Genomic DNA, 25138 nt, shown 5'->3' on the forward strand with positions numbered 1-25138 from the left:
TGTTCGGATTTGTATTCTCGCAAACAGCACAAATACGTATAATATGCCTCAGCATCGCAATGATCTGTCGGTGGGAAAATGAATTCTACTGCAATTTGTCCCCTTTTATAATAATAATTTGCATTGTTGTAATTGTCACTAATTTTAAGAGAGACAAAGCCAATTGGAGACGTTCCAATTAGCACGTCCACCTGTTGCTTGAAACACTTTTTGTTCGAATTTAAATCGGCATGCAATTATTTGAATAAAAAAAACTGTTTTTCTTTCAAGCTAACAAAAGTGAATTATTGCAAGATGCATTTGCATGAAAAGTGGAGCTGTAAATTGCCGGCTTGTGAAGATAATTCAATTCGGGCCAATTTGTGCAAAACGGGGGAGAGTGAACAGAAAAACGCGGGCACAGGTCGTTGGCTTTTGCCTTATTAGGAGAGACGGACGACCTTGTCTTTGAACTTTGCGTGCCGCGAACGCGAGAGCAGGAAAATGATCATCAAAATTAAATAATTTTTATGTAAGGAAACCGCCTCATTTTCTCCGCGATGGGCGTCCAAATTATCAGTATAAAAATATATAATAAATCGGCCAAACAAGACTCGCTTTCGTAACGAGAAAACTGCGGAGGCTCAAAATAAATAAGAGATGCTTTCGATTCTTCTCGGAATACGATCTCATTTCAGCCGCACAAAAGGAATCTTAATTCTTTTTGTCTCGCTTTACTTTTCTTTATTTTCCATTCTGCTCTGGAATTCTCTTCGCAATAAGGAGGCGAGAGAAATAAATGGAAAACCATACAAATATGGCATTGCGAAAGTTCAAAAGGAAAAATAACGCATCAACTATTCTCAAAAACTGGAAGCTGCAAATATTGTTTAAAAATGACAAGATTTTATTGAAGTGACAGAAAATCAAAATGTTTAATTTTATCATTAACAAATTGATTGGAAAAACTTTTTAATAAAAATCTCCGAAATGAATATTTTTTGTTAATTTAAATAACTTACTGTTTCTCTTAATCCTTTACTTAAAATGTCATTAAATTTTAATTTATTACTAAAAAATGGTATCCGCTTAAATTATAAAAAGATTGATATAGTTCAAAGCTCCCTGCTCTTTTGTAAAAAAATCCACTTTTATCACATTTCAGAAGCTCTTATTTGAATTTAATGATAAAGGTGTGAGTTCCATTTATGGTCATTTGAGGACTTTTTACTCTCCTTTTTTTAATGTATTGAGCATTAGTATCTCACCAATCAAAAGAACATCATGTGCCTTTTTTATATCTCCTGCGAAATGGAAATCCCTGGAAATAATTTTCACAAGATATGATCTTCAATAAAAATGACTAACGGTGATTTTGTGGGCGTTAAATTAAACAGCAGCGTTCAATTAATTTCGCTGCAATTAAGTGGCTGCAAGAGTCGCTTCCTTCACTTTTCAATTAACGACAAACGCAGGCATTATCTCTGTAAAAAGCTGCAGCGTGCATTTGACTCTGTCAGCACAAATGCAATTGTAATTGGCCATTAAAGAGTAATGAGCTGATTTGCATAAGTAAGGAGCACCCATCGCTTCTTAATTAAATGCAATTCGAGGAGACGTCGGAGCAATTAATTAGGATTGATTCGCCGGGCCGAGGAATTTCAATTGTGGCTTCGCGGAAAGTCCGAGGCATTCTTCTCTCGTTTGCTGATTGCCATTTTCGAGAGAGTGGCCCCCGCGCACATAATGATGCATTGAATTAATTGGACAGAGATTACGCGGCAGAACGAGATCAAAAAGCCAAATTCAAAAAAGCAGCGCAGCCTCTCGGTACTGTTACTCCAATTTCGGTTTATTAATTATCATTGTCCGGCCACACTTTTTCTCATTTCGGCAACTGTACACCCATTTTCCGAGAAGCCACACGCGCCTCTCGAAATTAGAAATTTCGCCAAACATTGTTCCCTCTCGCATTTGCATTCTGAAATTCTGCGCCTAACTGTTCACACCACGCCTTAATAAGGGCATTCGATTCAGCGTGCAATTTTTTTTTTTTAATGAAGATCGCCTTTCAAATGTAAAAACCGCAATTCTGCTTTAATTTATGTAATAATAATTTGTTGCCGCTCGACGCAATTAGAGCTTGAAGGATGCATATTTGAGACAAAAATCTCCAAGATTAAACGTGATTAATTAGAGTGCGCGCACACCTCGTGGTCTCCAATTTCACAGCCGACGGGGGGCACAGGTTATTTCCAACGTCGGCGAATTCAGCGCATGCATAATAATAATGATATGCAATGGTAATTTTTCAGAAGGTTGTTCTCACCATTACCGAGCAGGGTAAAAAATTAAAAGATGCTGCCGAGATTGTATGCGAGCCGCGGCCGAGGAGCGCCGCAAATTATTAATTAGCGCCGGTCTAATATCTATGAATGGCATCGCGGCGAGGGGCAAAATATTCGAGAGTGAAGAAGAAAAAAGCAACAATTACAATGATATGACACACTGGCCGGCAAGAATAATCTTTTGAGACAGAAACCCCGGAAGAGTTTCAATAAAAAGCAGAATACATCATTTAATATTATATGCAGCCAATTCTTCATTCTTCTGTGAATTTTTTTTTAAATATTGAATTTATATTAAAACTTGTCTGAAAATTTTAATTGTATTGATTAAAAGAAAGTAAAGACAAAAATAAAGTCTGGATGCTAAACATAATCAGTTTCTGCTAGGAATAAGAGCAGAAAATACAAATTTTGCATTATTTGAAATTATCATGCAAGCGTCCAGCAAAACCTTTGAATTGGTTATGTTGTGCACAATGTTTAAATTTTGAGATTTCGTATTGTTTATTCTGAATCAGATGAAAAATTAAAAAGTATTCACTTTGAAAATATGATCTTGATATGTAAATTGATTGCCTCAGTGATCATTTTCATCTAAAGTGCAAATTTGGTTAAACAATTTTAATAACTCTTTATTTTAAATTGGTAGCAAAATATGAATTCCTCTACAACTAAGAAAAAAAGCAAGTTTTAAATAAATAAGACAAATTTTCAGCAAAAGTATATTCTAAAGTTCATAATAACAACAGAATTACAGACTCTGATCCTATCATTTGATTCTAGAGTCCAAAATTTGCCTTGAAATAGTAAAATTATTTTATATTAAAAAAAACGGCTCTATCTAAGGAATTGTGTAAACTGCTTTATCAATTGTAACATGCTTTTGAGAAAAAAAATAATTTGAATATATTAAAATAAATCTGGAAAACACACAAACAAAATGTAAAGAGTTGCAATAAAGATCTTGTTTTTTTTTTTACGAAAATTTTTGAATAATGCCAAAATTTTAATTATTTTTTTCATTTAGTTTCAGTATAAAAAGTAGAGAATTCGCCCATTTTACACTCCTCTTAATAAAATTCAAATAAAAAGTGAACCAGAACAATTTTTAAACTGTCATCAAATAATACACAAGTTCACAATATTTTTATAATATTTGATTTTCTATTGACGAAATTTGCATCAAATCCTGATTAACAATCCTTTTCAAATCAAACCCCACCTCACCTTCAGCCAATTTGAATAAAATTCCAGGTACATCCCCAACTGAAATTTCAGCAAACCAATGAGACGCGGTGTTGGAAAAAACGGGGCAGAATGTCTCGAGGGGCAAGAATGAGCAAAGCCGGTCTCGGAGTCAACATCCATCGAGTCCTTCCCCCCCCCCTCCCGCACGCATGCAGAGTACAGTTGCTGCTTTGCCCGGGCTCAGGTACCGAGTCAGGTTCAGTCTTCTGCCAGCGGCCTACCTGAGATCAGTGCACCTGCCTTCGTCTGCTGGTGGTGCCGGCGAGGAGCGAAAAACACACTCACAACAAACCTCATCGCACACACAGACACAAGTGAGTCCATATTTTGTTGATTACGTACAAGGATAATATAAATGATTTATCAATGAAATTAAATTGCCTCGGACCAGCAGAATTTATTATAATTCTAAAAGATGGTTTTTAAATTGGAAGATTTATTGATTCTGCTAGGGTTAAGTTATAATTTCAATTAAAACCTGTCAGTTTGAATGAAGCAAACATTGTAATTTAAATTTAAAAGAATCAATTCTTTTTTAAGTGTTAAAGTCTCCGTTGAAGACGCAAAAGAATTTCTTCTTTATCAGCAGTTGCGCAAAAGGTGCTTCGAACCACCTGAAAATTTCGTCCCTAACAAAAAGTCTAGACGTTTTTATTTTTATTTATTTTTACCCTGTAGTAAATGCGTCTCAAGGCCGCGACTTTTGCACAAAAGAAAATTTATATATTTCGCTGGAAAAAAAACACAAGGCTCGAAACTTGTGGGGCATAGATAATTAATTTTGCGCAGGCATAACGACTTCCTCCGACATACGCTTGGGAATTCAGCTCCGAAGCATGCCATGCAGGCCAATTAGTTCTCCCTGCGTATAAAGAAAAGAAATAAAAAAGCTGTGCACGGAATATTATTATGATCGCTTCTCTACATTTCGTGATTGACATTTTCATTAGCCTGGGAGAGAAAAAATTGGCAACTCCCGCTGCTCATTCCTGCACACACAAAGAAAGCCCGAATTCTTGGTGATTTCCTCCTAAATTGGGAAGATAAATAACTTCTCTAATTTAAGATGTGTTTTGCCATCGACAGGGGGCACTAAACTTTACCCGCTAACTCTTGAGCAAATTTTGTCCTTTCCTGGAGTTGTGTGCAGAAATCATTTTGCACCTTATTAATTGAGTTTGCCATTCTACTGGGGTCAACAAATCCAACCAACTCGCAGTGTCAAAGTTGTGAGAACAAACACAATGCGCGGCAATTAAACGAAAAAGCAGCCAAGAGTGAACAAGTTTTATTTTTTTATCTCTGCGATCGCCTCTTCAACCGACGAGAGTCCCTTTAATGAAATAAATGGTGATGTCACTCTCATTTCCATTTTCAAGTGCATTGTGTTAAAATTGCGCGCGACCTTGCAACACCTCCTGCTTTTCCTCCTCGCGTCCCCCGCAATGCAAATCGCGGAGAACAAGTTTCAATACCGATGTTCTTCACACACCTCTAAGGAAAGAAATTCAATCTGCGAGTCGCATCGGAGGTTAAGTGAGGACAAGCACATCCAATACGATTTGCATATGAATGGAATTTCCCATGCACGTGATTTGTTTCAATTTTTCTCTTGTGTACATATTTTGTCGCCGAAAAAAAAGAGACAAAAACGTTCACAAGTCACCCTGCATGACGACGACGACACACAAATCATTTCACGCTTCCTTTCTTTCAAAAAAATGTTTTAAATAATTGTTTTGGAAAGGAAGTGCAAACCTATCTAGATTGGCCAAATTTGAAAAGACTTTTAAAAGAAACCTGTAAAGTTCATGGAAAATTTGTAGGTTTATAAAGGAATTTTTTTATCTTGATGAAACAAGTTTAGAGCAACTTCTAATCACTTCTAATTATTTGTGTTTTTGTTGTTACATGAATACCAGTTTCCTAATTGATTTTTCAAGAGAAATTTAATGTGCATTCAAAAACTGAGTGGGAAAACCAATGCTCGGAAAACTAATTTAAATGTCAAAATCTCAAATTTTTATTGGAAATCTGAATTTGTTAAATACAGATTAGGATTTCTGTTCCCAAACAAATCTGTTTTTTAGCTTTCAAAAGACAAAATTGTGTTGCCGTTTGTTTAGATTTTGGAAAAAATTATTTAAAATTAAGTTTCCAATTAAACGTTTATTTGTACATTCAATTCGTTTGCCGGGCATCGGCTATCTCGCTCAGTTTTTGAATCCACATAAAATTTCTTTTGAAAAATGCTAATTTACGTTTCATCTTGAGTTTTCGATCAGGAATATTCACTACTTTTTTTTATCTCTGATGCAAAAGCAATAAATCAAATTGAACAAATTCGATCACGCTTGCGTTCGGAGGATGCGAAAATTACATGCATTTCGTCGGACAAACAGGAAGCAAAACAAGAAATACGGCCTGGCTCCGGCATAAGTACCGCGCGGCCAGTATGTTTTTCATATAAAGCGACTGTTATTACCTCGTGATTGCGCGACGATGCTGCCTTATTTACGGAGAGTAAGTAAAATAATTCAAAAAGCCGCTTGCTTTACGACCGCACAAATCTCCAGGCTTTGAGAATTTCCAACTAAAACGTAATTCACACTCGCATCTGTTTCCTCGGGCCAATGCCAAGAAAAGTGCATTTTGAAAGAAGAAAAAAATTATTACCATTTTGACCGCAAAATTAACAACATTTCACACCTATTTCCGTGGCCATTATTGTAGTTAAGCGGCGCAATGGAACGGGTTCGGAATTGATAGGGAAGCTATAATAAAATCGCGAGTTTTCCTTCAAAGGGCTTTGCGGCGCGAGCACAAAAAGTGGCTGCACAGTGGCTGAAAAACTAGAGTTAGATCCGTTACCGCACAGCGCATAGTGGTGAAACTCGTATGTGCTGAGAAACGCAAGTCAGGCGATACGTGCAGCCATTCGTTCTGCCGCAAACGAAACAATATCATCATAAAATTCAGTTTTTAAAACACATTTTATTAAAATTCACTTAAGAATGATTGTATCTTTTCAATCCTAGATTCAAAATTAAGAATGCTGGCGTTTGGAAAAATATGTCCAAGAATGGTGATCAAAGATTTGTAAATTAGGCAATTCTTGGAGTTTTTGCAATTCTTTCGTCGCCTGACTGAACCAATTTTGATTTTTCCAACGTCAGTGTTTCTAATTCTGAATCTAGGATTGAAAAGATGATTCTAAGAACCAATGATATTGAATCACACAACTGGTGAGTTAATTCAAATAAAAAATGCACCGATACTTTTGTGAAACAATTCTGACGAGGAAGATGTTTGAGGAATTTGTAACAAATTGCTTTGTTGGGTAACAAAAACGTCTTCATCTTCCAGCTGATCTTGAGAAATGAGATTTTTGCACTTAAGACGGCGCCGTTTCATGTCAAAACAAAAAAACAGTCATATTTTTTGATTGATGAGACCTGATTTACGGTTTCCTCTTGAACTATTTCTCTTTTCGTTAATTTCCAAGAGATGATTAACACTCTGGAAATGCATTTTTACGATTCCTCCGAGTGAGACTTTTGAAAAAGATAAAGTCGTGCGTTTTAATCTCGGCAGACCTGACCACACTACAGAAGGTCGATGGCCACCGATATGGAAGATCCTTGAGAAGTACGTTCTGATGAATATCCGCCGAGTCGGAAGAAAAATGCAACGTGGCCCCCATTGTTTTTCAGTAGCTGCACTTCTTCTTCTTCTTGTCTTGATAAATTTAAATTATATATGTATGAGGAGCCGCGAGCGGAATTTCTGCACAAAAGAGCGGGAGGAAGTTGAGCTTTTGTAATAACCGATAAATCATTCGTAATAGAGTTATGAGAAAGAGAGAAAGAGAAGTGCAGGATAATGCAGGTGGTCCATTCGGGTAAAAAGAGCAGCTTTTTCTCGTGGCCATTGTTTGCCGATGGCGCGATACGAAAATAATGTAGGAAAACGTGTGTGCGGAGCTTCTTTTCGTTGTGTGCAATCAAGTCGCGAAATCACCTCTGCTCTCCGAACGGTGGCGAGGAATGCTTTGGATGTAAAAACACGCGCGCTGAACACAAAAATTGCTGCGCCACCGATTTGAGAGTTAAGAAGAAAAGTGACGCCGCGCTTTGTGCGCGTGGAATTCGTTTATTAGGATGGCGCGCGAGATAATTCCACGCGTCTCTCTCCTTTCCTTTTCGGGACTGCCGACCGGCGCGAGTGAATTTGCAGTGTTATTTTTCTGGAAAAGCCAATTTTCTTAGAAAAAACTATTAAATTCGTATCAAGCTCAAATTAGATGAATGACGGCAAAATCTAGACATTATATACTGAAACAAAAAATATTTGCAATTCAATTTGAATTTATTTTAAATATATTAATTTAATTATTTGTCCAAATTATAACATCACATTGTTTACATTCAATTGTCGTTGTATTTGAAAAATTCAGCAGATTTTGATAATTTCAAAATATTTTGAAACAAAAATGCGAGTGCTGGTCTTTCGAGTCAATGAACTTTGCTTGAAAGCTTATTAAAAAGTCTTAGTTTTTGAAAAGTCAAAATCTGCGAGTCACGAGTCCCGCCTACACAATTTCAAATTTAATTCTAGATCTTGATTCGCGAAAATTATTCCAAGCAACATTTTATTCTCAGTTAATCGAAGCTGCCTTATCGAGCCGCAGATCGCTCCTTGCAAGAGGCGAAGGAGGTAATTAATGGCGCGGCTGATAAAGACGTTTTGCTCTTTATCTCGGCTGCAACAAGGTTCGAGCATGTCCAGCGAGTTAACGGAAAATCGTCACAAGGGACAGTTTTAATAAATACGTCAGCCTCGTGCAATAAAAATGTATTGAAACGGGAGCCGCTGCTGAGGTAAATTACAAGATTCCTCTCGCCTGATTGATACAACAAGAGCAATTTCTGCTGTTTATCGTTACAATTATCTCTGGGATTGCCAACAGCTCATAAATTATGGCGTGGGGCGAAGAGAGTGCGAAAGGAATAAAATTCGCGCCGCTTCGTTAAGAATGAAAGGAGGAGTGCACGAAGAAAAGTGTGAAATTTGGGTGCGGTTTGTTGATGGCTCATTTTGAGGTTTGCTCCAAGGTTTTTGTAAACACGGTTATTTTTTATTTGGAACGTGCAGAGCTATTTATAATCTGGAATAAGTTCATTGGCAAACATAATTAATTGTAATTCTTTGAAAAGATATTTATAATTTTTTTCCATTTCTTTTGTTAAATCGTCAGAATTTAAAAAGTTAATTCTAATTATTTAGTATTATAAAGTTAATTATCATTTTTGGCTCCTATCATTCCTTACAGTGTCAATCTTTTCTGTCAAAATATTCACTTGAAATTAAAATTAAATTTATCTTTCAGCTCAGCCGCCATGCTGGCTTGTTCGAAGAAATTAATTCAATTTTTTGCAACGCAGTGCATGTTTCAGTCACTTCCACTTGAAAGGATTCATTTCATCTTGTCCATATAAAGTCTAAATTATTTATCTGGTAAACGGCGTTTAGATCAAGAAAACGCATGCCCAGCCCTGAAATAATTACATTCAATTAAAGCAATTTCCTCTCTCTCGGTACAACTGTTAGCCAGCGAGATTAATTCAACGAGAGGTTGACAGGTGCGGTCTCATCAGGCCAGTTTTCATCGCAAGATAATCAGCCTCGGTATATAAATAAACGTCTGCAAGTTTGAGATTTTTTCCCCTTTCGGACGAAAAGCCGATGAACTAGCAAGAGAAATAAGTGAACTGTACTGTCTGAAGAAGCAAAAAGCAGCACTGCACGCATGTAGATAAATTAATGGTCATCAATCCCTGCAAATTCTTTTCCAAAATAACTCCGATTAAATTCATTTAACGACACAATCCATTGTTTAGAAATTAACGGCGAGAAATGCTTGAATTGTGTTTAACAAATTTTAATGGTTTGGAATTTTATGCTGTGGGAAAATGTTATGCGATTTCTTTTAAACAAATGGAATTCTCCTGTTAGCGAATAAGAGCATTTATTTCTTTCGATTAAATAACAAGCTATTACGGTTTTTTTTTGGAAAATTTATTGAAACAAACTGGCGTGGAAAATGGTTTAATTAAGCACGGGTCACCTCGCATCTTTTCTTTTATAATTAACAAGAAAGAAATGATCGGTCTCCGCTTGATTGATAAGAGCAGGTGAATCGAAATTGTTTGATTTTTTGCCCTCTTGAGCGAGATTCCTGCTGGTTTTGTGCGGAAACTGCTCTCGGCCGTGCTGGATGAATGGAGTTCGGGAAATGCTTTCGATATCCCGCTACTCGAGGAAACACACAAAATAATGCACTCCCGCAGTTATTTCGTCGATATATAAAAAAATCAATCCACATGGCGTCCGTCAAATTATAGGCGGCGAAACATGTCGCATCATCCACTTATTAACGCGCGAAATTTGAAATTAATGAGCCCGCATTCGAGTAGATGATCTGACAAAATGTGTCATCATCATTACTGTTATGCACTCTCGAGGCGCCAGCCAAGAATATATCATTGTAATTACCGTAAAAACGTGTGTGTGTGAATAACACAAGGAAGGAAAACCTGCTGTGGATTTACACGCAGTATCTTAATTTCACTTGCAGAATTCCTCTTCATTTCCCATGCACAATATTCGGTCGTTGAACTTGCTTTTAGTTTCAGCAAAAGTCACCAAAATTCATTTAAATTAAACGCAATGATGAGACGAAATTAGCCTTGATAACTCTCAAAGCGAAGATAATCCTCTCGATTTTGGAATTATAGGACAAAAAGAATGGAAAACCACATGCAAGAATGGAGATTTGTACTCGCAGCCGGTTTCCGAAAGTGAAAAGAGCCGTGTTTTGGGTGGAAATGTGCAAATCACGGGCGCATCTGCAGGACATAATGCCCTTCCAGTAAGTAGCCATTGTGGCGCGCGTCCCTATTGAAAACGACGAGCAAAACCACACAAGAATCGCAACCTCTCATTGAAGCGACCGACGCTGCTTTTGCTAAACTTCTTTTCGCGTGTCCTTGGGCAGAATTAATGCCGCACCGAGTCGATTATTGTTTGAGGCCAGCCAAGAAAAAAGTCGAGAGTAAAGAGCGAGAAAAACACCGACACAATGTCCAGACAAGAAAAGCAAACAAACTGAACAAACCATTTTGAAGAGAAAAACAAGCTCTGTAGACACAGTTTTTTCTCCCATCAAAATAATCAGAGGAATATTGCAAACTTTATATATTTATAATGATTTACACCTTCAGAGAAAAATATGTCATGAATCGCTGCATTCATTGAGGCGGAACACGATTTTTATCCCAAACTTATTTTGACAGCTGGTGTGAGCAGGTTCGACAAACCTCACGCGCAAAAACCTCTGCAAATCCGTTACTTTTTAACTTTTTCTCTGGGAAATTTTTCATTTTTACTGATAAAGTCGTTCATTAATTAATATCAACGCGCGGACAAATAAATTTTAAACAAACAGAGCCAATTAAAGCGGCACCTCGCTTGAATAGGCGGTTTAATTAAAGCGTGCCCGAGTCTATCAGATGAAAAGGATCACGTCTTTAGGAGTCTTGAGGTCACCCACACACACACACACACACACACACTCACAAACGCGCAGCAATTAATAAATAATTTCTGCATCTTCCGTTTTGATTGAAAGTTCACGCCAAGGAGCGATCGCCAGAAGCACCTTTAGTACTAAAAGTTGCCGAACAACATTTCTTTCTGGGGAATACAAATCGCCTCATTAAAAAATCAAGATCGGTCACTTGGGCTGGGAAAATACATAAAAATTACTGCAATGCTACCGATTACTTATAATTCAAAAAGTAACGGCGTCGCTTAGATTTTAATTCCCACAGAAGTTAAAGCTCGATTTCCTCCACTTTTTGTGCTCATTTGAAGAACAACAGCTTTGAAGGAAAACCTGTTGGCGACGATAATTTGCATATTTGAAGGAGTTTACATAATTACTCAGTCCGCCCGAGTGTCAAGTTCATGGCAATTAGTCTCTCTCCGGGTGACACATTTATGAGTGTTTAAAAGGTGGGTGGATATATATTTTTTTTTCAAAAGGTCACGCACCTTTCTTCGGGTCGGCCACAGCGGGAGGCGTTTCCGCGTTTTGTGTATAATGATGTCTCAATTTCCGAGAAACGACACCAGCCGCAATGCGAATTTTATTTATATGAAAAGTTTCGCTTGTTTTTCCGTGTCTCAATTACGGTAGCTGTCAACGAGAAAAGCTAGAGAGGGCAATAATTGCGGTCGGATGAAGGGAAAAAAAGCGCACACAAATTGCACGTGCTCTCCCGTTGTGAATGAATGTGGGCAAATAAAAGGATAACAACAACAACGACAGACAGCTTTGGGAATTACAAAAATGGCAAAAAAGTGAGAACTGGCATGTTGAGTCAAATTGTAAAGCGGACAAAAACATTGATTGAAATTTGTTTTATTCAAAACGGTTCTGTTTCTTGACATAAAACGTTTCTTTGACAAAGAAAACAAGTTGATTTAACCAACGCCAGAATTAATCCTTCAATTTTTTCGTGGTATAAATAAATTATTAATTGAAACACTGCTGATGATTTCAATTAAATGTTTAATAAAATTATTATTTATTTAACAGAAAAAGAAATATTTAAAAAATATCTTTTAATTAATCAATAAATGTCAACCAAATTAAAGTAACTTTAATCATTTTAAACTAATTAATTATTTACAAGAAACCAGAATTTCCAATTTAAAGAGCTTGAATTATAGATCGAATATTAACCTCAGAATTTGATGAATTAACACGCGTTGCTTGTAAATATTCTGCAAACGATCTTTATCCATTATACAAAAAAGGGCATATCCGCCTGAGGTCTGCTCTTGACCTTTCAACGCGCGCGCCGTCGGTTGTGTGGGAGCGACGAGCGAGCGTTCGCCAAAATCAAACACCGCACAACTCACCTGCTGATGAACGACCTTATTTAGTATATAAATTAGCAGATTCGAACAAATATTTTCCTTTCGCCGGAGAGTGTGGGAAACGTTTTTGTTCGCCCGCGCCGTAAATCACCAAGTAATGAGCGGAGGAAAAAATACAAAACACGCGTCTAAATGCGCTTAATCGCTCTGAGAACTTGACAGTTATGCAATTGTGCGGCACACCGAAGGCGACAAAGGTGAGGAATGGGGGCACTTCCTCCTCGCACTCTAATTGAAATTAAAGCACCGACAGCGGAATCATTTTCTTGAACAACCGTTTTATTTGCTCCATTAGGCTTTGTCGCAATTGCAAGACGCAAAGATCGGAAGAAGAAGCGTCCAGTTATCCGCCTTAGCCTTTTGGCCTCGTTTTATCTCGGAAATTAATAGCTCTCTTAAGAGGGTAGCATAATTTATTTCTATCAACTTGTTCTCAGTAAAAATTGCTTTGGTTTTCCTCCGTCTCGACTTTCCTTATTTGCGTTGACGACCGTTTTGTCTCCGCAAGGCGTGTTGCAGTTTGAATTTGCACCTTTGTATAAATAGAAGGAGAGGTTCAAAGACACTTGATGAATTTCTATAAAAAAGAATAAATGTAAGTTTTTTTTATTATTAAAAACAAAAAACAAACAGTCACGATTTAGTACAAAATTTTGACAAATTGCCTGTTTTTAGGGAAAATATAAACACCGCCTTTGCTTATCTACGCTTTTTAATTACAGTATAAAATTAAATTCCCATATTTCGTTCTCTGCATTCTTCCTTAATGGCTGATGTGCACGTCAATATATGATAAAATGAATGCTGAAAATTCGCCTGAATTCATTCACCTCTCGACCTTTCTCTCTGCTCACATGAGTGTATTTAATCTCAGGGTCATCTCAGCGTTCTCCTTTTTCGCTTGCAATTATGTCCACGTGCTTTTTTTTATTCCATTCCACTCTCGATTTGTATTTATCCAACATGTTCATTTCGGCATACAAATAATTATATGCTAATAAAAGCCGTCACAGTTTGACGCCCTCCAAGGTAGAGAGAGACTTGGTCCATCTGCAGGAACCGCTCATTATTCTCTTCGGGAGGCAGTTTTTTTTCTCTTCGACTCTGGAATTAGCTGCACGCACGGCGTAATTAGAAGCGCACAAAAAGAGCCAAATTTCCTTCTTTCTTTTCTAATGAACAGGTCACGCAGCAAAAATTCTAGACGTGCATTAAATAATTTCTTTCCCGCCTCGGGTTTGTTTTTGATTCCCACTAAATTGGCATCGGTTTTTGGTGATGATTGAATTTTTTTAATGGGCCTCTCTTGTTTGCCAAGTTTCGTCTTAATTATTATTTCGACAGATCCGTTGAAAAATTAATTGCCAATCGCGAAATTCTTGTTAACGAAGAACGGGCGAAAATGCTTCGAATATTTCATCTCCTTCTTTGATGAGGAGCTTATGATACCTAAATTGGAATTAAAACTTCTCAATAAGATCAATGAAATTTTTTTATGTTGACTGACCTATCGATTTTATTATTCCTTCTTACGATAAATTGAAAGTTTTGGTGAAATTTTTATCAATTTTGGTCGGGCCAACTTTGAAAACAATATTAAACTTCAAAAATTCAGTTCAGTTTCTTCTAGATTTTATATCTACAAACAATGCTAAAGTAAGGGAAAAATTACCATTTAAATAGATCGGGTCTTTTTTTGCAATCGACGAAGCTTTTGCTTTTAATTGAAAGCCACAAGAATTCACAGTCTGCTGCGTATTGTACGAATCGATGAGGTGCATTGACTGCACCTCTTCTTCCTTTCTTTGCACTCGTGTGTAGCGGTTTTCATTTCCACGCACACACAAATGTGCGTTCGCCGCGATCACGTGGCTCGAAAATGCGACCCGCACTTTTTGCTCCGCGTATTATTTTTATATAACAACAAAGAAAGGCGGACAAAAAGAGAGGTGATGATGTTATTAAGGCGGTGATTAATCGACGGTTATATTGTGCATTAGTGACGCCGGCGATTGATGGATTGCACCAGACGTACTGTTATAGATGCATTCTTTTTTGGCTTCTGTCTCACACAAGAATGGCCATTTGACAAAAAAAAATTATAATTTGATCTAGATATAAAAGATTTTATTTTAATAAAAACTTCAGTTTTCAAGTTTCATTTTTTTTTCTTAGAGAGACATTGCAATATGTACAGAAACTTTTATTTTGAACTGAAATTTAAAATAAAAGCGACAACTTTTTTCAATATATTTCATGAGCTCTATTAGAACTTCCCTTTCAAAGCTTGGTATTATAATTGTGATTTATGAAGTAAACTTCTGACAATTTGAATGAATCAAATTGAGCATAGCTCTCGGTCCGAACGTGCAATTCATGGGCTGCAGAATTTAATTTCATTGTAATTTTCCAGCGTTTGCACACACACCAAAGAATTGGTGCGCGATTGAAAAGCAGCGTTCGGATGAATTTTCCCAGCTAGGAAGGCCGGCCGGCCGGCCGGGCGCATTGTCCGTTGAGATGTAGAAAAAGCCGAAAAAAAGTCATTGGACTTGGTGTCTTTAGGACACATTTGTTCGAATGTGATCACGAATGCATGGCTGCGCGGCCTAGCATGACTAGGAAGGCCTCCGCAGAGCTTTGTGCTTTGGAGGAGCTCAGCAGCGTAACATCGGCGTGAACATCAGCTGGTTCCTTTTTCCTCTCACAGACCCAAACAATTCCGCTCTTTCACGCTCCGAACGAGATTACTTTAGCCAAGAGTGCAAATTTATTTTCCAAACCTGCTAATTGTTTAACTCGCCAAGGGTACTTACGAGCAGGTAATTGAGGAAAGGATGAAATGGAAAGTTGTTAAAAGGAGAAGGTTGTAAAAATTTAAAGCAGGCGAGGTGAATGAAAGAACCTCTTCAAAATTTAATTGCAAAGTGTTTCTGATTAATTTTCTTTTAAGTGCAACAATTTCCTCCAAAATCGTGTAATTTAATTTATTGGAGGGCCATTTATAATGTGCGTCAACAAGCAGTAATTTACTCTCAAAACGAGGCAGAGAGAAAAAAAGAAGAGAAGAACCTCGGAATGAAAAAGTCACGTTATGCTGTTGTGCGTCTTTGGTTGGAAAAAAAAACTCCCATAATTCGATGCACGACTCTGTGATCTTTATCGCCGGCGCCAAAATAGAAAACAACAGTTTCGGTTTCTTCCTCCGTAGGCAAATTAGGCGAAATTAAGCGCAATTATATGCGTGTACGGTTTCTCGTTTCAATTATGAGCCCGAAAGTGTTGTTTTTTCCTCTGCGGCAACGAGATTTTTATCTCCCGCTTTTTGTGCGTGGCTCCAACAATTTTATGGCCCTTATAATTGCCAACTTGTCAGGCTCAGAAACAGGTACTTGAACCCACCATAATTTTTAATGAGTAATAATTTAATCATGATGGAAAATTTGCAATATTTCATAATTTGATCGGGCCCGGCTCTTAAACACTAAATTGCTCATGTAATTTTTGTTTTTAAACTAAAATTGCTGCTTGTTTTGTTTCAGGATGGTTCCCAGAGGAGCATTAGTTTGCATCTTTGTGATAGTGGGCTCGGTGCTGGCCCAGCAGGACAACTGCGACCCCGACATGATCGGCTTCGAAATGATCACGGGCTACGTTTATTCCTCCCCAAAGGACCTCCTGGACTCGATCCCAGGCACCCTGATGCTCACCGACTGCCTCGAGGCTTGCCAGACTAACGAGCAGTGCAAGGCGGTCAACTACGAGACCGGCCTTTGCGTCCTTTTCTCCAGCACTGCCGATCAGCAACCAGGTAAAAATCTAACTCACTCTCCTCAATTATGCCATTCAAAAATAAATAAATTATATAAAAACTAGCTTCTTAGCAGGGTAATTTTTTGAAGATCATAAAAATAAATCAGGTTTTGAAAAAAAAAATTATAAAAAGGAATTTTTGAATCAATTTATACTCATTATTCAGTTCAATTATTAATAATTTTTTTAAAATTTCAAAAACCACGCATTTAATTTAATTAAATCGCTGGTTTGAAATGTAATAATATTAACATTTTTAAAGCATAAAAGATGCCTAGAACTTCAATATTTCGTTTTGCAGCTAAAGGATTTGTAAAAGATTACATCACTTTAGATTTTACGATAAAGGAAGCTCATTATTAACGGCTTTAATATAGATTTAATCGTTTTCAATGAAACAAATCGGAGTTGATACTTTTTCTCAGAGTTTAAGATGAAAATTAACTGCATCTCTCGCGACGCGTCTCTTTAAAGCTTTTTTATACAAAATACAAGTTTTCTTTGTCAGTTATATTTCCAATTTGTTGCCGCTCTTTCGTGAGACTGGCAGCAGCATCAATATATGCATTTGTAGCAGACGTGCAGTTGTCAGGTGCGCGTTTCCAGGAAAACGCCGCCGATCGCAACAAGCAAATATTTCTCTAAGCCCGGCAAACAATGAGCGCGCAACAGTAAACGCATTGCCTGCCGCGCAGACAAGACAAATGTTGACATTTCGACAGCCAAGCACAGAGGACGGGATAAGGTCAATTTTTTTTCAACATCTCGTCTTAAATTACAGAAATGGTAAACGCACTAACTGGTTTTCGCATACTAATGAGGAGTTAATCGGTTTTTATTTAAAGTGAAATCGATCCGAGAAAATGTATTTTTCATTTTTCCTCCTAAAAATAAATAAATCTTCTCAACCCGAGGAATTTTCGTGCATTATTTTAACAAGGGTGGGTATTCAGGTGCCGCGGCAAACCAAATAATTGAGTCGTCTCAAGTGTGTTTGTTTTGCACGCAGACGGACACGCTCGGCTGGTGCATTCAAATCGGCATTACATGCTTTGCCGGACGCGCTCAAATAAGCATTCATCCGCGGCGCGATGCCCGTCGGCTTTAATTGAGCAAACTAAATGCTAAATGCAGATTCGAATACAACGCTGAAGGATCACGAGACGAGCGAATCTTTTGGATAAATAAATTGCAGCGATTCATCGGACTTGACAAGTTCATTCAAGACCAAATTTAAACCAAACAAAGAACAATCAGTTTTTTTTCTTGCCATTTGCATTTTTCATCTTAAAATTAGATGCTTCGCCGTTATTTAATCTCCTATTTTCCTTGCCCGTCCGCAGGGTCTGTTGGCGGCAATTTTTCATTCAATTCTTTTTCGGGGATTAAGGCGCTCTCGTGTTTTGATTTAGAGACTTGTCTGCGCACCGTAATTTGAGATGCATTCGCGCTGCTGCACCACCCGCGGCACAATTATAAAACCGAAACGTAGCGGGAGATGCGACCAGGGGTATTAATTACCGCGAGCACATGCTTAATGATGAGTGGCATTCAAAATAGCCTCCAGAATTTCGATGCTAAAACCACGAGAATAAATTTATCCCTTTTATTGCCCTTCGTTTCCAATTTTTACATAACCAAAGGGTATACAAAGATGAGAAGAAATAATTTTATTCAAACATTATTTTCTGTTTTTCTATTTATTTAGAATTTTCTTGTGCGACGGTTGAAAGTAATCATGAAAATTTAAATTTTTTAAATTGTTGTTGTTCATTTAAAATATAATATTATTTAATAATAAATTGTCTTGCAGAGGCTCTGAGTTCGTCGCAGTTCCCTGTGTTCACGATCTACGCCCAGAAGAGCTGTTTCATGGTGAAGCCCTGCGAAAGGGCGTGGTGCTTTGACAGGGTGCCAGGGTACACCCTTAAGGGCTACACCAGGGCGACCCACACGGCCTCCTCGCGCCAAGAGTGCCTCGAGCTCTGTCTCGGAGAGCGCGAGTTCCCCTGCAGGTACGTCTCAAAAAATTATTAATTAAATCACACGATGAGTGATTTGCAATTTACTTCAACCGCAATAAAGGCACGCTTTGTTGACAAAAAAACAAGTCGCAATTACTCGGCGCACTTTTAATTCATGAGAAGGCGATTTTATCAAATTTAATTCGAGCAGAGTTAGTTGAATGAATTATTCAATGCGGTTTTTTTTTCATCAGTCTGATTAAATTTATAGGCTCGTCAGACAGATGCAATGGTGGCAAAATCTCACGTCGTTAAAGTTGGTTTTTGCCAAGCATGAAAAATTCAGCTTGGGGCAAACCTGCTCTGCATTTTTATTAAAGTGCCAATAAAAATTCTGCAAACATTTAAAATCCGCTGGCGGAGTGAAATTTAAAAAAAAACTGCAATATCGGCACATTTAATTGAAACTCGGTTTCTAAATGGATGCGGAAATTTTTATTGATTTCCGCCAGCATCACAGTTTGCGCCACATTTTTCGCAACAGCTTTCATTCATTATCGCTAATTGTGTTCGAGTTAGTAATTATTTTTCCATACAGCTCCACTTTTAGTATTTATCATTCATTGAAGCCCGCAGTAGATTTAATAAAAGTAACCTTGATTTGTTGAATGCAAATTTTACTGTTATAGAATTAGAAAAAAATTTGCAAAGAAATTGAAAATGAAAATCATTTCTTGTTTGAGATCTTCTATAATGAATTTTGTAAATTCCAGAATGACCAAAGAAGTCTTAATTTTAAATCTCTCTGAATGAATTAATTTATCGAAGCTGTAAAGCAGTAATATTTAAATTCGCTTGACCGCAATAAAAATTCTAGAAGTTTTGAAATTGAATGCGAACAGCGGTTCTTGAAAGTTTCCAACTTTTTTTGCATCATAAAAAACCGATTCGGGCTGTCAAGGCAAAATTTAAGTAAAATACGGTCGGATGTTGTCAGCTGAAATTCGCGCAGACATACCAGTTTGCCGCCGGTGTGCCTTATACGGGCAGGGGGGTAATGCCCTGATTGCCGCGGCAATATGAAGCGCAGAGATAAAACGTGTACATCATCAATTGCGGTTTTTAAAACATACGCACAGAACAAATAAGTTCTTTTTGGATCTTCTGAAATTCTCCCACGAGTGACACATGTTTGAAGGAATAAAAAAAAAAAACGATCGGCCTTTTTGGCGAGCGAGCCAAATTCTTAACGGCATCACACCCGCCAGCGACAATTTGACAGAATTTTTTAAATTTATCTCTCAATACATAAATATTTATCAAGAAAAGCCGCGCCAAACCGATAATTTGGAGTAATTTTACGTTTTCAGTCAAAACATATCTCGTGATTCAGGAGCCCCCGTGTGTATCATTAAGTGAGCGCAAACAGTGCACTGTCATGGCCTACACATTTCATATTAGAAACAAGAAAAGCGTGAGCAAAGTAATGACACAGGCGCGCGAGATGAAATGATTTACTTTTGCGGCCGGCAGGGAGTCACGACGAATTATGGAATTGACGGCGATCGTTCCTCAACATTAATTCGAGGAAATGGGAAATTTTCAACATGGAAACTTGCTTGTGCAGTGATTTGAGAATTTACAATTTGAATGACATGTGAAAAGTGCTTTTGCATCTGTTCAACTTTTATTAACTCAATTACGACGTCTGCCAACTGGAATTCAGCGAACCAATGTAGAGTTTTCCAAAGCTGCAATTTCACCGAATCAACACATTTTTTAATAATAATCTTGTTTTATTTTCTTTTTAAAAAACGATTCTTTTGACAGAAATGAAAAAAATTAAATACCACTTTTGGTGCACCAAATGATTCAAACACATTTTTAAACCATCGCACATCTGAGTTTGGAACACTCTTTACGCCGTTTAGACTTTGGTAAATTTTAAATTCTTGCTCTCAAGATTTTATTTTCGCTCCATGCGGCCCATGCACGAAATTAAACAGACAATCTCACGAAGCACTTTGCCGAAATTAATTGAAAATGAGAATTCCAAGCCGTACCATTTCGGCCGAACATGAAAGCAGCTGTGCGCGGTGAGCATACAAAAGAGAAGGAATGAGCGTGAAATTTATTCCTCTCTTTTGTTTACAGTTAAATCGCGTCTTGGCTAGGCCGGCACCACACGCGGCGGCGGAAATTAGGGTGTATAGAAACAATGAATTTGGCGAGCAGCATTGTTGCCGATTATACAACTATAATTGATTTCATTACTGTAGCCTCAATACATCTTACGGTACTTGCGAGCAGGAAGGAAATTGCATCTCGCTGCGATTCCGCACACACATGCATATGTTTATTTTCTTGACCTAAAGACTGACTTCTTATAAACTTATGTAACGCGTGGAACATAACTGGAATCGCCGTGGGTTGCACGCGTGAGTCATAAAAGAAGAAGCAGGTTGGGCGCGACAAAATTGCGGAAACTGGCTCGCTGCTGGGTTAATGACTTGCGTGCCAAACTCGCGCGATCAGCCTCAATGGCCGCCGATTGTCCTTTTCTTGGCCGCCGAAATATGTACCGGCGAAACCCGTTTCGTGGGCGAATAAACGATTTATTTATTCCTTTTCGTCTGCAGGTCGGCCAACTACAACAATGGCACCGGCGAGTGCGCCCTTTCCGACATGGACCGCATCACCCTGAGTGGAACCGGCGCCTTCCAAAGGGCGGGAACGGTCAATTTGAAGAAGAAGAGGCAGGAGGACGACGTCCCTGAGCAGATCGAACTCGACATGGACTACGATTATCTTGAGAACAACTGCGTCGACGAACCCTCAAAGATGTGCGACTTCCGAAGGGTAAGAACAATAAAATTGTTCTAAATGACTTTCTTACAAAAAGAATTAGAATAGAAATAAAATCGACTTTTTGGCCGAAATTCAAACTTTCAACAGAATTATAAATTTAGATTTCTCATTTGAGGAATAACCAAATTATTCTAATATTCAGGTTGGCGGGCGGATTTTGAAGACGGTGGACGCCGTGTACCAGGACGTGGACTCTCTGGAGGAGTGTCGCGAGTTGTGTTTGGCGGCGCCGTTCAAGTGCCGCAGCTACGACTTTGGCGACACCGGCGAGAACGTGTGCCGCCTGTCGCACCACTCGCGCTCCACCCTGGGCGGCTCCGTCGGCGACCCCTACCTGATGGTGCCCGAGGCCAACACCTACGAGCTGTGGTCGTGCTACAACGTGAGCGTCGAGTGCCGCTCGTCGGGCATGGTGGCCAAAATCCAGACGACCAAACTCTTCAACGGAAAGGTCTACGTCAAGGGCAGCCCCAACTCGTGCGCCAGGGACGTGAGCCGCAGCCTCGAGTTCGAGCTGCGCATGCCCTACGACGACATCGAGTGCAACGTCAAGCGCGAGGGCCTTGGAAGGTACGTTAATTTTCAATAATTGGTTTTTAAGACAGTAGAATGATTTGAATCTTTTCAATTCTAAGATGCAACGCAAAAAATACTGGCTTTGAAAAATTCAAAATTGAATCAGTCTAGCGATCAAAGATTTGTAAAGTAGGCAACTGAAGCCATTTCTTAGTGTTTTTGCATTTTTTTGATCGCCTGATTGAACCAATTTTGATTTTTTTCCAACAATAGTATTTTTTATTTAGCATCTTAGGATTGAAAAGATACAAACAATGTTCTTGAATTTTGGTGCGTTGAAAGGGAACCTTTGTGTATTGATCGGTGAACTTTGCAGGTTCGGAAACGCCGTCGTCATCCAGCACCACCCCAACATCGTGACCAGCTCTGACCTGGGCCTGGCCGTCAGCTGCCAGTACGACCTGAGCAACATGACCGTCGCCAACGAGCTCGACCTCAAGGTTCAGGATCCCGAACCCGGCGACGGACCCGGACTCACCCACGAGGTTGTTGTCGACTCTCCCAGCGTCGCCATGCGAATCACCGTGAGTGCATTTTAACATTTATTTAGTGAAAAACCTCTGTCAAAAATAAGTTTGACTCTCCTACCAAATGTTTCAAACTTTCAATTTTGAGTTAAATACAATCATGGCTGCTCATATTTGACTAAAAAATGTTGAAAATATCCCCGTTTAAAAAAAAGTTTTAGTGCATCTACACTGATAAATTATTAACTTATTGGGAAAAAAACGAAATAAAGTTATATTTTTTTTTATTGATTCCAACGCTACTTTGATATTTATAAAATGGCTAAATTTTGACAAATTTTCAAAAAAAAAAAAAAAAAAACAAGAAAAGAATAGCAGTTTTTTAAGACAGATTTTTATGTGAATTAACAAAACCAGGCAAGTTTTTCCCTTGAATTGAACTTATTTTCTCGTACATTATTCATAGATTTTTCTGTTGACCAAAGTGATCTTTAACGGTTATTTTGATAATTCTTCAACGACTAAATATAAACAAATTAATTAGATTTATACAATTTCAGGAACGTGTCACTTCTGAGGACTTTGACGCGCAGCTGCTGCGCGACCCTGCCCGCCCCGAGGCGGACATGCCTGTCAACGCCGGACTTCCCGAAGCTCGCGTCGGAGACCCTCTTGCCCTGCAATTCGTCATCATGGACCCCGAGAGCCCCTACGAGATCTTTGTGCGCGATTTAGTCGCCATGGACGGAGCGGACGGAGCCGAAATTCAGCTGATCGATGAGCGCGGCTGCCCCACTGACAGCTTCATCATGGGACCTTTGAATAAAATGGGCAAGGTGAGAAAAAGAGATTTTCGGGAAAAATTTGGATAAACTTAGTTAAAATCACTTAATTTAAAAGACAAAATTAAGTTTTAATCTTTCCTTTAAAGTTGATTAAATTGAAAATTTTCCTATTTGCCAATAAAATTGAAAAATAATCTCAGATTAAGGAAGATTTTTCAATTATAATCTTTGTGATTTTTTGCTAATTTTAGGATTTAAAAATTTCCATTTTAATTGAAAAAAGAGGGGAATGCTAATTTCAAAACCAATTTTAAATTTCATTAGAAACAAGTTTTAATGAATTAGAGAATAAATTAGTCTGAAGTCCAGTTTCAATGATTTTTATTAAATCATATTAATAATCTTTTTTTTTTAAATTTTAATCTGGGTAATTTTTATTCATTCATTCATCGCTAAGTTTTCATTTTAATTGAGTGTAAAATTGAATTAAAAAGTAAATTAAATATTGATTTGACTGTTCAAAACCTGTTTTAATTATCATTTTAATAATAATTTTCAATAAATTAGTCGTTTTAAACAAAAAATATTTTTCTTTAACAGGTGCTCAAGGCCAATTTCGACGCGTTCAAGTTCCCCTCGTCTGAAACGGTGCAGTTCCGCGCCCTGGTCACCCCTTGCATGCCGACCTGCGAGCCCGTCATCTGCGACTCGGAGGACGAAGGCTCGGTCAAGAGCTACGGGCGTCGCCGCAGACGCCGCAGCAGCGACGAGGTCAGCAACCCCAACGACCTCCTGCTGGTCCAGTCCATCCACATCACGGACACCTTCGAGTTCGAGCGCCAGACCGGCAACAAGACCCTGGACGGCGCCGTCGACAAGTCGGACCTGCTGCTCGGCGGCCTGTGCAACAACCTGGCCGGCTTCCTGATCGCCGGCGGCGTCTTCGTCATGCTGCAGGTGCTGCTGCTCACCAGCTGGGTCATGGTCCGCTCCCGGCGGGGCCCCAAGTCGATAGACGCGGTCAGCACCGACAGCCTCGGCAAACTCTACGACTCCGGCTACGCCCGCAGATTTTAGATTTTACTAAAATAATTCATCTTGCCCGCGGTCATTAAAGACCCAAACCGGCGAATTTTTAAAAATACCGGTCTGGGTTCTTTAAAATCGAAAGAAAAAAAATTTCTCCCCTTTTGAATCTTATCTGAAACAAATTTCAATTCTGACAGCATGAAATCTAAAAGAATGTGCCTTTCGAACGGAGGTTTCTCCATTCGAATCAGATAATGTTCTAAACTCTTAATTAATTAATTTATTAAGGCTTCCTTAGAATACCCTCCCGTATCCTACACACAATGAGACTTTCTGACAAATTTAACTGACGACTTATACTGAAATTAACCTGTAGAAAAGGCGACTAACACAATTAGTTAGTCAAAAGGGATCATTTGCTGTCCAACTGATACAAAAAGTGTTTTTTTCTAATTTATTAAGGCAAAAAATACTGATAATATTTATACGTGTCCGACTGAAAATTGATAATTGCAGACGTAGACGGACTAATTAGTTGCGAAATCGAGTGATTGTATTTTATTTTCTTATACATATTTATTGACGCTGCCGATGTTGCACTTCTTCTTCTATTTTAATATTCATAATTTGATGAATTAGACGCACCGTGTGAAAGTGTATTTGGCCCGAGTTTTGAGTTTACGTCTCTCTTGTCTGTTTTCGCCGTTGCGGCGGCCACAAGACTAACCAGACCTCTTCGGCCGTCGCAATTTTAGAGTTTGTTCAAACGACTTTTAATTTTTACTAACTTTTGTTGGACGATTCTTGCCGAAAGAATCGTCCAACGAACACGGAAAACTAATGGTGCCTTGTATTGTTACCTAGTATTGTGTTTAAAGGTGGAATTTTGTGTAAAAAAAGAAAATGTGAAAACATTTCTGTTCATTTTGAGAGGGATCGCGATTTACGAGAAAGATTGCTAAATGGTATCAAGGTGATGCGCCAATTATGTTTCATATTACTAACTAAGATGCTAATAAAAAAGAAAAATATTTAAAAAAAAAAAAACGCTGAAT

General features: G+C 38.3%; 2 protein-coding genes across 2 annotated transcripts in view; one reads left to right on the top strand and one right to left on the bottom strand.

Annotated features, from left to right (window-relative positions):
* The window catches only part of LOC132197052 (autophagy-related protein 16-1), a 77053-nt gene that overhangs the window by 49411 nt on the left and 2504 nt on the right, over positions 1 to 25138 (bottom strand). The gene's annotated exons all lie outside the window — the stretch shown is intronic.
* LOC132197051 (uncharacterized) lies at positions 3748 to 25125 on the top strand. The gene is made up of 8 exons (XM_059620092.1): positions 3748 to 3889; positions 16124 to 16392; positions 18208 to 18409; positions 20998 to 21217; positions 21369 to 21796; positions 22119 to 22326; positions 22830 to 23105; positions 23655 to 25125. Exons 2-8 carry the CDS (start codon positions 16125 to 16127, stop codon positions 24129 to 24131), a joined length of 2079 nt encoding a protein of 692 aa, XP_059476075.1. The 5' UTR covers positions 3748 to 3889; position 16124; the 3' UTR covers positions 24132 to 25125.

This window comes from Neocloeon triangulifer, unplaced genomic scaffold (assembly GCF_031216515.1).
Source record: "Neocloeon triangulifer isolate White Clay Creek 2 clone unplaced genomic scaffold, ASM3121651v1 ptg000012l, whole genome shotgun sequence".
In the NCBI taxonomy this organism is placed as follows: domain Eukaryota; kingdom Metazoa; phylum Arthropoda; class Insecta; order Ephemeroptera; family Baetidae; genus Neocloeon; species Neocloeon triangulifer.